The sequence below is a fragment of the Falco cherrug genome, chromosome 2 (genome assembly GCF_023634085.1).
Source record: "Falco cherrug isolate bFalChe1 chromosome 2, bFalChe1.pri, whole genome shotgun sequence".
NCBI classification, from domain to species: Eukaryota; Metazoa; Chordata; class Aves; order Falconiformes; family Falconidae; genus Falco; species Falco cherrug.
This window is the reverse complement of record NC_073698.1, coordinates 94,935,448-94,949,469: the sequence shown is the minus strand read 5'-3', so window position 1 is coordinate 94,949,469 and position 14,022 is coordinate 94,935,448. Positions and strand designations below refer to the sequence as shown.

The 14,022-nt window shown below is 45.2% G+C and overlaps 1 protein-coding gene across 1 annotated transcript; it reads left to right on the top strand.

The window, feature by feature from the left end:
• The first annotated feature begins 933 nt into the window (after positions 1-933).
• TMSB4X (thymosin beta 4 X-linked) lies at positions 934-2,547 on the top strand. Its single transcript, XM_055702440.1, has 3 exons — positions 934-1,071; positions 1,628-1,741; positions 2,089-2,547. Exons 2-3 carry the CDS (start codon positions 1,642-1,644, stop codon positions 2,121-2,123), a joined length of 135 nt encoding a protein of 44 aa, XP_055558415.1. The 5' UTR covers positions 934-1,071; positions 1,628-1,641; the 3' UTR covers positions 2,124-2,547.
• Positions 2,548-14,022: the final 11,475 nt, after the last annotated feature.

Genomic DNA, 14,022 nt, shown 5'->3' with positions numbered 1-14,022 from the left:
ACCAGCCACCCGTGCCGTGCGCCCCCGGCTGCCCCCCCGCAGGCAGGGTGCAGGGTCAGGGCCGGCTGCTGCGCGGGGCGCGCTGCTTGAACCCCCCGAGCGAGCCCTTGGGGACATCTGGGGCGCTGCGGCCGGGACCCACGGCGGGCTCAGCCCCGGCCCTCCCCCGCACGGGCAGGGCCGCCGGGGCCGTGCGGGCGGTGCCCCCGCCGGGGCCGAGCCGCTGCCGGGAGCGGGCGGGGAGGCAGGGCCGGAGCTATTGTCTGCTGGGCCGGCACCGAAGCGTGGCCTGGCCCGGGGGCGGCGGGCTCGCTCAGCCCTGCGCAGCGGGGTTGCGGGGGCAGCCTAAGGGCTTTCTCTCCCTGCAGCAGGGTTGCAAGGGCAGCGGAGGAAGGGGGCTGTGGGGCGGGCAGCTCCCGGAGCTCTGAAGGGGCGAGGGTTTCGTCTTTTCCTTCTACATGCGGAAATCTCAGTAACGTAACCAGCGACCTGATACTGCCCGAGCGGGAGAGGGGCAGGCAGAGCTGCAGCCAAACCACCGCAAGCCCCGCGCCGGGCGCAGCCCGCGGCCACTGCGGAAGGTGCCCGGTGGCTGCGGCTGCCCCCGCCCGCCCGATCCTGCCCGCCCCGGCCGGCCCTGCCCTGCGCGGCCCCGCGGCGGCGGGGCAGGACGGGCGGGGGCCGGGGAGCCGGGGGCAGCGGCCGCCCCCCTCACCGGGCCGTCGCGGGGGTGCGGGCCGCCAGCCGCGGCCGGGGCGGGGACCGGCACAGGGCCGATCTTCGGCTTTAAGGGCGGGCGGGCGTGTGTGCCCGTGTGTGTCTGTAGCCGTGTGTGCGTGTGCGCGGGGGGGCGGCGGGCTGGGCGGTGGAGGGAGGGGAAGGAAGCCGGCAGAAAAAAAAAAAAAAAAAAAAAAAGAGCGGAAAGCGGCAAAATGGTTAGCGGGTGACATCACCGTCATTTGCATAGGCGCGGGGATAAAACCGCCCCGCCAGCGAGCGCCCTTTATACTGGCGTGCGGAGCGGCGGCAGCACCGAGCGGCGGGGCTGAGCATCACCGCGCGGCAATACCGGTGGGTCCCGCCGCACCCCCCTCCCCTCCCTTCCCCCCCTCCCCCCTCCCTCCCCTCCCGGGTCCCCCAGCGCAGGCACTACGACCCCCTGCCCGGTACCCCTGCCGGGGAGGGACCGCGGGTAGAGCAGGGCGCGGGGCTATTGTCCGGGGGGGGGGAGGGGGCTATTGTCTGGGGGACGCACCGCTACAGGGCGGTGGCGTGCGAGCCGCAAGCCGGCTTTGTTGCTGTTCCAGGGCTTTATTTTTAAATTAATTTTCCCTTAATGAGTTAAAAACGCGGTCCGCGCCGGGCGCTTCCCTTCTATTGTACTCGGCTCCGCGCAGGGACTGGGAGTTGCCCCCGGCGGCGGCTGGCGGCGAGCTGCACCGCCTTTGATGGTGGATTAAATTAACGCTTTTTAAAACAACTTTTAAATATGCCGGGGATTAAGCGCGGTATTTTCGGCGTGCGCCGAGTTCCGGGCTCCCGCGGCGGCGGGTCCCCGCGCTGGGGGTGGGGGCGGGGGGCGCGGGCAGCCGGCGAGGGGGTGACGGTCTGTTCCTTGTGTGCGCAGAGTCACCTGCCAACATGTCCGACAAACCAGACATGGCTGAGATCGAGAAATTTGACAAGTCCAAATTGAAGAAGACAGAGACGCAAGAGAAAAACCCGCTGCCTTCAAAAGAAAGTGAGTGCGGGCACCGGCGGGGAGGGCGGGCGGGGGGGCGGGGGGAGGCGGGAGGAGACAAAGGGGCGGGGGGGGGGGGGGGGAGCGGGGGGGGGGGGGGGGGAGCGGGGGGCGGGGGGTGCGGGGCTGCGGGGGGGGTGCAGGGCTGTGGCTGTGCCAGACAGCGAAAACCTGAACCCACCGCCTAGTAGCGCGGTATTTACAATTATTTACCTTTCTTTTTTGAGGTGGATATAGATAGATAGATACATTTTTACAAATCGTAGGAATTGTCGTGTGAATGCGTTTCAGCTTCTTGATCTTCATTTTTTTTTTCTCTCCTTTTCTGTTTTTTTCCCCCTTTTTAGCAATTGAACAGGAGAAGCAAGCGGGTGAATCGTAATGAAATCAGCCCTTCCAAATTATGCACTGTACATTCCACAAGCATTGCCTTCTTATTTTACTTCTTTTAGCTGTTTAACTTTGTAAGATGCAAAGAGGTTGGATAAAGTTTAAAATGACTGTACTGCCCCTTTCACATCAAAAGAATAGAGAGAACTACTGACACTGAATGAAGGCGCTGCCTTTCCCTCTGCCTGTCTGGCTTTGGTCCTGGTGGCATGAAAGAGCTTGCATGTTGATGAAAGAAGAACTTGGGTGGGACTACAGTAAACTAGAGTAACACACGAATAAATGCAAAGCTGTACCAAGGTCCTGCGAGCTGTAAAATGCAGTTAATCGAGTGCCATTTTTTTTTTTGTTCAAATGATTTTAATTATTGGAATGCACAATTTTTTTAATATGCAAATAAAATGTTTTAAAATCTGGATGGTATTTATGTCCTCTATTTGGAGAACTGTATCAAAGGATACGAAGCATAAAAGCCGGTACTGAGACAATACGGGATACTATAAAACCTTTGGAGATGCCTCAATCACCATTCTCATTTTTTTCAATACGTGCTCTCACCAATAGATAAATTTGTGATCCTCGAAGCTAGCTTTTAGAAAAATTTCAGTAAAAAATTGCATGTCTTTAATTTGTTACCATGTGAGTATATCACTTTAAATATTTCTTCTTTAGTATTTAATGTAGAGATTGATAAAGGCAAAAAAATTTGGCGACATTTGCTTTGCCCCACCCATAGCATAGCTCTTGTACTCAGAACCCTTCTGTTGCAGAGATTCAACCTCAGTTGTATAAATCTGTAATTGGTTTAGTTAATAATTAAGGCTTGTTCTGCTGATACAGTATATAAGGAAAATGTAACTTGTAAGTTCAAGATTTTTACTATATCAAAGCTATTTTAGTGGTTGGTGTCCCATGCAAATAACCATTTTAAGAAAATACTGTTCGTATTTTGAAGACTTTTAATCTGTTAATGGCTACTTGGTCCTACAAATTAGTATTAAAAGCTACACTTTCATTAATTCATAATTAACTGTTTGGTAGCAAAAATGTTACAGTAACAAAAAATTAAGATGATAAACCCTGTATGCAAATAGCAACACTCCACACCACTGCTTTACAGCAGTTCACTCAGGCCTGGGATGCTTTTTCGTTATTTTTCCTCAAATGACAGTGGGTAAAACCCGTGATCAGTAGGAGTTGACTTCGATTGTCATGTATTTCATCCACTACTCGCTGCACTTTAAAGTGAGTGAGTAACACTCTGGAAGAAATGCTGTCAGATAGCCTGTAGGAGGGTGGTGAGCATAGTTCTGCAGTGCTGTACTTTTATCTCAAGGGGTTGAGCCTATATTTGTTGTAGCCAGTTCCTATAAAGCAGAATCAGTCCCTCTGGGGAGGCCTGGGTTTTGCTGAGGCTGGTGGCTTGATGGGGTCACGTAGCTTTGGGGTTTCATTCTACCACCTCTCCTGTGCAGCATCTGACTGCAGCAGCAAACTCTGTCTTTGAGTTTATACCAGTGGGGGTGGTGGGGCTTCTCTGCTCGGAGGTTTGGTGGATGTCTGTGCTGCTGGAGGAGGAGGGAGCCCAGGGGTGCCTTGTGCTTGAGGTGCAGCCCTCAGCCTTCCAGCAGTGGAAAACTTGCAGGATGGAGTGTTAGATGAGAAGCTAGGGTTCAGGCCTGGGATGTTTTGATCCAGTCCATGGGAAAATTTGGGAAGTCCTGGTGGTGTAAGGACCTTCACGCTAGTTTAAGCTGGTGAGTTCAGGAATGAAGTGAACCATTCCTTGCACTTGTAAATATTTCAAGCTTTCATCTTATTCCCTTCATATAATGGGAAAGATGTAGAAAACTTCTAGCTGATTTTCTGAAAAGTCAATTAAACAATCAACTCCCAGCTACTGATCTTAATCAGGTAACACAGGATGTAACATGACTAAATTCAAAAGCACACAGTCTGAACTGTACGTGAGCAAATGAGTAGAGGCGAGCGCTTGCTCACTGCGGATTCACCTATGGGAAGAAAACCAAAGCAATATATTTCTGAGAGAGGCAAAGCATGAGATATACATAGCCTGGTGTAAGTCAACAAAAGTGTACGCCAGTGTAGTTCAGCAAAGCCATAATGAGATAGGCAGCCTCTGACTTCAGAATTACAAGTCCAAAGACATCAGAAGACAGTGCTGGCCAGAGGGTACCATTTGCGACATGCCTGGTGGCCTCAGGCATGTGGTAAGAGATGATTTTCAGGAGATGCAGCAATAACCTACTACTGCTTTTAGGAGCTCTGTTTCTGGCATCAAGGGCTGAACAAAATACAAAATCAACCAGAAAATAAATCTTCCAGGTCAAATCTAGGAATTGCTGGAGCCTATTATCTCCTGCTTTGCTCCTTGTTCAGCTTTTTGCATATATTCAGAGAAAATCGTGGCAGCTCTTTGCCATGCTTTGCATAGGCAACATTGAGGTGGTCACATCTGACGCCTATTTTACAGCAATGGAATTGATGGCATGAAACATGAAGGCTTGGGTGGATCGATTCTAATATTCAGGGCTGTGCCTGCACGGGTTGCTGGCTGTGGCTAATAAAGGAGACCAATCTCTTCAACTGTCAGTCTAGAAACTTTCACCATCAACAAACTGACTAGAAAAAAAAATACAGCCCAAAACCTGGTTATGAAAAAGGGTCATCAGATACAGAAAGGCACATATGGTTTTTGATCTCACACGCTGTGCAGTCACATTATCCCAGTCCTACAAGACGAAGGCTTTACAGTGTCTGGTGTGCTGCTTCCCCACCCCCAGCAGAGAGGCAGCTCCACCAAGGCTACATGGTGTGTAGCTCAGCCCTCAAGTACTGAACTAAATTCTTCCTTTCTCAATATTTAAGAAAAGATTTTATATCTGTCTCATGCACCTCCCCACATGTCATTAACTATGCATATACTGGACAGAAAGCATACGCTAACAATATCCAAAATAGATCATTGTGGAGTTAAATTAATTACAGAAGTGTGGAGACTTTAATGCAAACATTTTGGTCTTCTAGGCTATTTTTGTGCAATGCTGAATGTGTGATAAAACACCACTTCCCCTAGTAACCCTTTACTTCCCTAGGAACAGTGTAGAAATGAGCAGTTCCTATTGTGTATTGTAATCATATATGGCTGCCATATACAACTGCAGCACAACACAGTTTTATTAAATAAGGAACTGTGCGCTAATCCAAGCATCATATAAAATACAATGAGCACATAATACAGCGCTCAGTGCAATAATTCCACGGCGCTGATACTAAAAGGGGTGTGAAGAAATAAGAAATGCAGCTCATGCTTATTCGTTGATATACAGTAGGATGACTATGCAAAGCAACCTATGGCAGTCTTGGCAGAGCTGCCTTCTGTGAGATCATCTGATGCGCCAGCTTTGTGCATTTTCAATTCAACAGGCAAGGCAGCCAAATTGTAAATAAAATGGGCTATTTTGTTAATTTGGAAAAAGGCAATTCCAGACAATGTTTATCCATTATTTATACACTGTCTGACAGATTAATTTGCTATTGTCCCTGTGATACGATGATTTTTTTAAAAAGCTCTGCTTTTTACCATACACCTATTTCAAAATTCTGTGACTTATGACAAGAAAGCGCCCATTTTTCTCTCTGTTTCAGCTGAAGTTAATGACCTGAATTCCAGTATTGCTTTTACCAGGTTTCAAAAACGTCAGACCTCCTTTTGACTTTCTCTTCTTCCAGCTTAGAAAAAAAAAATCAAACAGTGGGTTCTGAGAGATGTTTCATTTTGCCTCCGGGTTAATAAGCCTTCAGCATATTGGGAGCACAGCAAAGATAATTTTTTTCTCTTGTTTCTGCAATCACGAGGACTACAACATTCCTTTTTTTCCTTGCATTCAAAAGCTGGGGTTCTCAGGAGATTTTTTAGTCTCCTGGAGCTTGGGCTTTATGAAAACTGTCAGGCACGACATGATTCAGGCAATGTAATGAGAATTGGCAACTGAAAGATTCTCCAACCACTGCTCACTCACAATAAGAGGATGCTGATACGGCAAAGCGGAATCAAATCTATAGCACTAGTTTCAGGCCATGATATGAAAGAATGACAAAGTGAGACTGTAAAAAGTAAATCTCTGTCTTTTTTTTTTTCTTTTTTTTTTTTTTTTAAATTCAGAATTCCAGTGGCCCTAGGTTTTCTGATGGCTCTGGAGTTACTGTTTATCTAACATCAATTTTTCTTTTACCAATATTTTGCAAATGAATCGATGGATTTACTCTAATTTCAATATATTTCCAGCATTTGAATAGTCCCCAAATATTCACATGTCCATCCAGAACACCGTCTTGAAAAAAAAAATCATTATTCCTTTGACCAAAGGCTTCTTGGTGATAAAGAAACTTTTCGCCACTACTGTCATTCTAATCATTTTATCTTTGGCATGTGGTCCGGGGCTTGAAATCTGGGCCCAGAAACAATCTCATGTGACTTTGTAGACATTGCATATTACATGAACAGATATTTGCAGTGCCTTTTGTTTGCATATGGGTAAATATTGAGTACACTTACAAACTGACTAGAGGTGTGTTTGAAAATGGAAAAAAGAAAACCCAACCAAAACCAAAAAACCAAAACCAAAACTCAAGTAAGAGGAATGCATATGCACGTTCTGTATTTGCCATGAATAGTTTAGTCATCCCAACTAATGGTTTGAAGCAACATTGAGGTCTCTAAAATAAGACAGATGAACTAGCTGAAATCTACTTCTCTCTAGGCCAAAAGGATGAAATTCAGGCTCTGAGATGGTTCGAATCTCACCTAATGTATTTTACAAATTTTCATAGATACTACATTATGTTGTATTTCTTATAATGGTGCTTCCTTTCCATCTGACATATAACTATGTATAATATGGCTTATATTACTCAGGTATAACATTTTAAAATGTTTTGAAATGGAGGAATATTTTCAAACTTGCCGCTTTGGAATTTATCTTTAAGGCCCTCTGCACAGCTGGATTTTGATGCAATATAATGTAGAGGATTTTTGGAGCTACATAATAATCTGAAAAAGCACTTGCTGGATTAATTTTTCGTGCATCTTGGTTCACCTCACCTGTTCTATATCATCTAGCCCATATAAGAAAATTCAGCCAACAGGGATATTCCTCATCCTTCCCCCTAAACTGGGCACTGCCTTTCAGAAATGCCACTGACTCACTGTGCAGTGGGAATAGCAGTTAGTATTAATACGTACAAGGTCTGATGTGGTATGTTATTTCCTGAAGGATGGAAATGTCAGCTTTTTGGCAAGGGGCTCATAAGACTTGCTTACCACTCCCAAGGGTCCTAATTTGGTATTGGACAACGCTACGGATGAAAACTAAATTTAGGTCAGCTTCAGAGGCTTTTATGGTCCTCTCTGAAACTATACAGTTATAAATATCAAAACCAAGGTGTGAACCAAGTAGAAGAACAGAATCTCTAAGTCATTTCCATGATGTCATGTGTGTGATTTGATCACTTACAAAGGATGTGACCACATCAAACTCAGACAATAAAAATAAGATACTAGTTTGGATGCTGGTGTCCAGTGAAGTTGGCCAAAGAAATACCTGCTTGGACTTTATCACTATTATTTTTTCAAGGTATTATGATAGCATGATAGCACCTTGGTGCCTGTCGTGAAACTAGGGATATGAAGACGTGTAGTGAAAAAACTGTTCCTGCAGGAACAGGGCTGACTCATGGGCACAGATTTGGTAAAATCCCAAGTCTGAATGGGGACTGCCTGCAGCAAGCAAAGCTGAGTTGCACTCGAAGTAGACCCAAGGCTCCAACAGATTATAGTCTGCCTTGAAAATGTGACCTCCTGCTTTCCCCTCTCACCCGAGGACTATGCCAGACTTCCTATATGCAGCTGTGCCTTTGCATGCATGCAATGGCCCAATGATTCAATGTATCCTCACCATTTGGCTTATTAGTAACATTTATCTTTGGTTTCTAGGTTTGGCATGGGCAGCAGAGCCTCTACCAAAGAAAAAAAAAAAAACAAACCAAAACAAAAAAACCCAAACAACAAACAACAAAAGACCAGAGAGGAGTACTGAGAGAGAATTGCTCAAGAAAAGTCCATTCTTTGCATTGCACCTTTTTCTTAATGTGCAACAAAAGCAACCAGTGGGGAGGAAAAGGAGACCATGTCAGAGTGACATCCCCAGACAGAAAAGTGGACACAGCTCTGAGCATCTACATTCCCAAAGCAGAAACCATCTTCAGCATGCTGACCACCCTCCAGGCTCACAGCAGGTTTATTTGAACCATTTTTGATTCTTATGAAGAGGGATGGGGTGGGCAAATCACCCACAGTGTCACCCAGTGGTGCACACTGCTGGCAATATCACAGGGGCACCTCAGGATGCTGCCCAGGGCATCTGAGCCTTTTTTATTTTAACATTTCTATCCAGCTTTCCTGTCACCTCAGTTATGAAGTTTCAGCCATACAAAGAAGTAATGTAAAATGCTTAAGCCCTACCTGTGTTGCAGTTTTTGCCTGATGCCCCTTGTCCTGTCACTGGGCACCACTGAAAAGAGCCTGACACTGCCCTCTTGCTACTCGTCCTGAAGATGTTTGTATGCATTGATAAGATCCCCTCTCAGTCTTCTCTTCTCCAGGCTAAAAAGGCCCAGCTCTCTCAGCCTTTCCTCATAGGGGAGATGCTCCAGTCCCCTCATCATCTTCATAGCCCTCCCTGCTGGACACTCTCCAGTAGTTCCTTATCTCTCCTGAACTGGGGAGCCTAGAACTGGACACAGTACTCAGATGTGGCCTCACCAGGGCCTCTTCATAGGGAGCCTGGTGCCTAGATCTTAAAAAAAATCTTGTCCTTAGATCAAGTCAAAGGCTAAAGGTCCCATGAAAAGTTATCAGCAAAGGGCATATTAAAATTACTTCCATGAGAAAGCAATACCAATGAGCTTTATACAAACATTCTATTCCCCAGTGGTAGCAAACAAAGCATTACAAGAAATAAAGTGAGTTGATAAAGGCATCAATGATTTTGGTTCCACAGTATTGTTTCAGCATGAATTAGGAATAAGACAACTCCTAGTGGCTGAGCTATACACCACCACACTGACATGTTAGGGCAGGATAGAAGGATCCCAGACAGTCTCATCTCCATAGCTTGTGACTACAAAAGCAGCTGATGCTTTCTTGGATAATACAGAGAACATCGCTCTCAGGAAGAACTTCACGTTTCTTTTTTTTTTTTTTTTTTTTTTTTTTTTTTTTTTTTTTTTAGCAACTTTAATTACCACTCTGGGAGACACAGAAAAATCTGCTGCCTACTTTGCTCTTGGTAGTTGGCTTGCCGGCATTAAGTGGAGGTGGGAAGGGGAAACTCTGCAAGTGGTTGAGGCTATTATAGATGACACCACTTCTCTGCATGAGGAGTTAGTGTGATGCCAAGAGGAACACAGGTGAAAAACCTTTCCAGGAGAGATGCGCCCTTGTACAGGGGTCCATAGGCTGTGCATACCCATATATGGCTGCTTTCCTGATGCTTTGCTTAATAAAGTCATGTCTGCTGTATGTGGGAGGTGTGAGTTACACTGAGAAATGCCAAAGTAGCTCTCAAAGTCCTTGCTGCATTTTAAAGGTTAAAACTAGGAACAGTCTGGCATTCTCCGAAAGGTCTTTAAATGGAACAGAACTGTTTAGACACATGATTGCAGCACAAGCACCGTCTCTTCTGTATCCTTTTCAGCTGGACTTTGTGAGCTGATAGGCACAGAGTTTGTTTTCAGCAAAGGCCACGCTGTGGCTTTTTTCTATGTATCTACGGTTTGTGCTCTCTGAGATCAAAAAAAACAGCAGTGCATTGAGACCAGGAATGGTTTCACACAATTTGCAATTTGGTAGCTTGAAAGACTCCTAAATGCATATTTAGGGATAACGATAACGGAGCAGCTGGAATGCTCACAGCTTCCTGTGAAATTTCCCTCCTTGCTGAAGTAAAAGCCCAATGAAATGCCGAGGTGCTGAGCAGGAGTGGTTCCATTCATTTCAGGGAGTTTTCTAGATGTTTAAGGCACATGCACATCAGGGCATTTTTTATTTGAGTGCCTAATTAAGGGTAATAACATAGTTTTAGTCCTTTGTAACTCCTCCCAGTTTATGATACCAGCTTGTATGGGGCCTCTTAGGCAGGACTCTGTTGCAACAAGCACTTCTCAGAAGGAATGGGAGTATCCCCTCTCTTTGCATGACATACAAAGTACAATTGCATATCTCAAGGTTTTCTGTTCTTGCTATCTCCTTTCACATATTCTTCTTTTTCACCGAATCCTGTTCCCTTCCCTAAATTTGTCCGCCTCCCTCTGGATAGGCACCCTAATAATACCATTGTTACATGCCCAGGAAGCTTGGTCTTCTCTTCAGGCCTCACTCATCATACCCAAACTGTGCGTGTACCACCCCTGCCAGCAACTACTCCCTACTTCAGCTTGTGTGTCTGACTCCATTATACAGTGTAATAGTCTGTCAGATTGCTCGGTGTCTCCAAATCGCTCACTCGCAGCAGGAGGCTGCTGCCAACTTTTTGACAGTGGGACTCCATCAAATAGCTTCTGCCTGAGATGGCTATGCCTTTAAAATACTCCCAGAAAAAGCTTCACTCTTTCCTTTCCCCTTTTTCTGGAATGACAAAAACTGATGCCTCTGGGCTGACCCAGCAGAGGAAGCAGCTGGCACATCAGCAGACTGGAAGGGTTAGGTGTTGTGTAGGCTGCATGACAGTAAGAAAGAGCTCTTATTTGACCTTTGTGCCGTCCTTCCCCTTGTTTGGCTCAGCTTCAAAACAATAAGTTTTAGATGTTTTTTAATGAGCTTGTTTATCTCTAATGCTAAGTCCCTAGACTTACGCTCTTTCATGCTGCTAGCCAGCAGTGGGAAGGTTAAAAATGCAGTCAGTTACCAGTGGCAACATACTAGTGTTGTAAATCCTGCCCACACATCTTCAGATCTACTGACATTTGAAACATCTAGGCCTTTTTTGTTAGCTATACCAGTGTAATTATGTCTCAGTATACCTTTTTTTCCTGCATGTCATCCTCCAGGAGTGCTCAGACAAGTATATATGAGGGATATATATGGAAGGAGAAAGAAAGGAGGCTGAAGTTATAGAGAAAGAAAGGAAGCCATTGCAAATTGTTCACTGGGAGTTTTGAAAGAGCAATATCACATATTAATAGTTGCAGTCTAATAGCAGATTATTGATCCCTTTGAATTATTTTAGTATGTTGCCTGTGAGCTGCAGGTCAGCATGTGCCAGTGAAATCAATTACGTTTTATATCAATACTGTATGCTTATCTTGCACAGCAGGGATGTGGAGGTGCTGTATGTCCTTGTCAGCAGTGCCATAAGCTAACAGACTGTATGTAGCATGGCTGGGATATATGATAAGGTAAGCATGTATGAAATCTCCATGCACGGTCCAGTGAATCATTTCCACTTCTTCTAAGAGTCAGCAGGGACAAGAAACAGCTTTGCTGTTGGTTAGGATTCGACTCGATGCAAAACTGGCCTGAATGACTGTGACACCCCTTTGTAACAACACACACACACAGACACACACACACACACGTGTGTGTGTGTGTTTTCCAATTTCCAATTGCACACACGTGCCATTTCCAAATGGAGTGTACTTCTAAATGCCAAGAGAAAAAGGCTTGTGCTATTTGGTCGAGGTTTTTCTGTTCTCACCACTGCCTTGCTCAGTGGCTATGACCACTGCTACTTCTGCAGGACTTTGTAGGAGTCCACCCCAGTACAGGCAACAAAATGGAGCCACAGGTGATGGGTAAGGGCAACCTGAACTTCAGCTGGATACATCCAAGATAGCAGCAAGCCCCAGCTAGAGTCTTGCCATTGGCAAGTTTCTTTGCACATCCCCACAAAGCAGGGCAGGCAGAAAGGGCCATCCCCTCATGCCCGGCACTGGCAAGTGATCTAGAGTAGCTGATCATTTTTGCTACTTGCTGCTGGCCCAGAGACAGCAAGGAGGGGGCTACCTGGAGCACTGCTCTTCCTCGGACAAAGCATCTTGCCCATCATCCTTCACACAGAGCTGTATCCAAAGATACATGCAGCGTTAAAAGACAGATAGTAAACTACAGTACCGTGCAGTACTTAACATCTGTTTTAAAATTTCCTGTTATTGATTTTTATACAGAAGTAATATAGCTTACATCAGTGCTGTATTACAGGCATCTTAATCACCCGCGTCTTCAGGCGTGGTATCTTTCTAAAATGCTATCGGTGTTAAAAGAAAATAGGCCACTAGAGAGAACAAACTAATAAAAGCTTATGATTATAAAGAAATCACTAGCAGTTTACATCCCTGTCCACTCCTATGTGGAGAGCTATTTATGGGATGGGCATGTTCCAGGCTGCGTAAAGGTGGCAGTAACTGGTGGGATTAATCACATGAGTAAACACTGCACTGATGAACAAAGATTTGCCAGGATTAAGTACTCAGTTCTTCTCTGCTCAGTTAAATCAATTTATTATGTGATCAAGGCCTGTGCTCTGGTTTTTGCAAATGTGAATTATTTATAACATCATGCTGAATTTCAGCCATATACACTGACTCCTTTCAATAGATTTAATGAAGTCTGAGAAATTACCCTTTGTCATATGTCTTGATGTTAGTGGGCCCTTACAGATTGCTTCTTCCATAGATGCAGTGTATAGATCTTTAATCTGGTAATGGACTGTCCACTGCCTTCAGCCACTATTCTTGCTTTTGACAGTAACAAGGCCATTATTACAAATTCAGCACAATTTGTCCACGGCATATTGCTTACATAGAAGGGGCATATCACAGGCAGACGTTCCTTCCTCATATGCAGAACAGCATTTCCAGTAAGGTAACCAAACATACTCAAGCCCTTATGAACATTCAAACATTACAGCACTTGATAGATGAAGAACCCTTTCCAGTGTAATTCATTAGAGTGTATACAGTGCTGCTTAAGGCAAATGATATACATAGGAGATTAAAACTGGCCATTAATTTGCATATAGTATTCTTAGTAATATTTTAAGAATTACTACATATTTAACCAAGCTAACAAATAGTTTTGAAGTTAAACCATACTTCCGTTTTATCTCAACAAGCAAGGAAATGTTCAGCCTGCTACTGCAGACATCTCTATTGACTTTAAAAGGGAACTTGTCTGCTAGTTTTGATTTTTCAAATTGCACAGAAGTTAGATCACCAAACCATCCTAAAACAGATGGTGCAGATACCGTTATAACAAGAGCCTGTTATTGCACTCTATGTTTTGTGGGTTACATTTCAAATATTCAGCTGGACTAGCGAGGGGTGGATAGCTCCATGAACGGAGCTCAGAGGAACTGTGGAAATATATATCCACCCTGAGTCTTGACACATCATTTACTGCGTGATATTACTAGACTTGGTTAGGAAAATAAAAGTGCCAACACGGACAGCCTTTTTTACAAGCAGAAGGAAAAGAATGTTCCTTCTGTGGGAGTCATTGCCATCCCTGCCACTCATTGCCATCCCTGGCTCTCATGGGTGAGGAGTCTGGTCTGCACTGAAGAGCAGTCCTTCCTTCTCTCATCCCTCAGCAACAGGCAACACGCTCACCACACAAGAAGACAGGCTGGCACTGCACTGTCATTGCTTAGAGAAATGTTTCATTTCTAGCTCAAGGTTTGTCTGGAGCTAGACAAAGGTTATGAACTCAACACTTAGACACATGAGGTACCACCTTTTATTTCCTCTAGGTCCTACTGTGCTCGTTCTTTGCTTTTCAGACATTCGATCATACGTGCATTATCCCTTAAGGC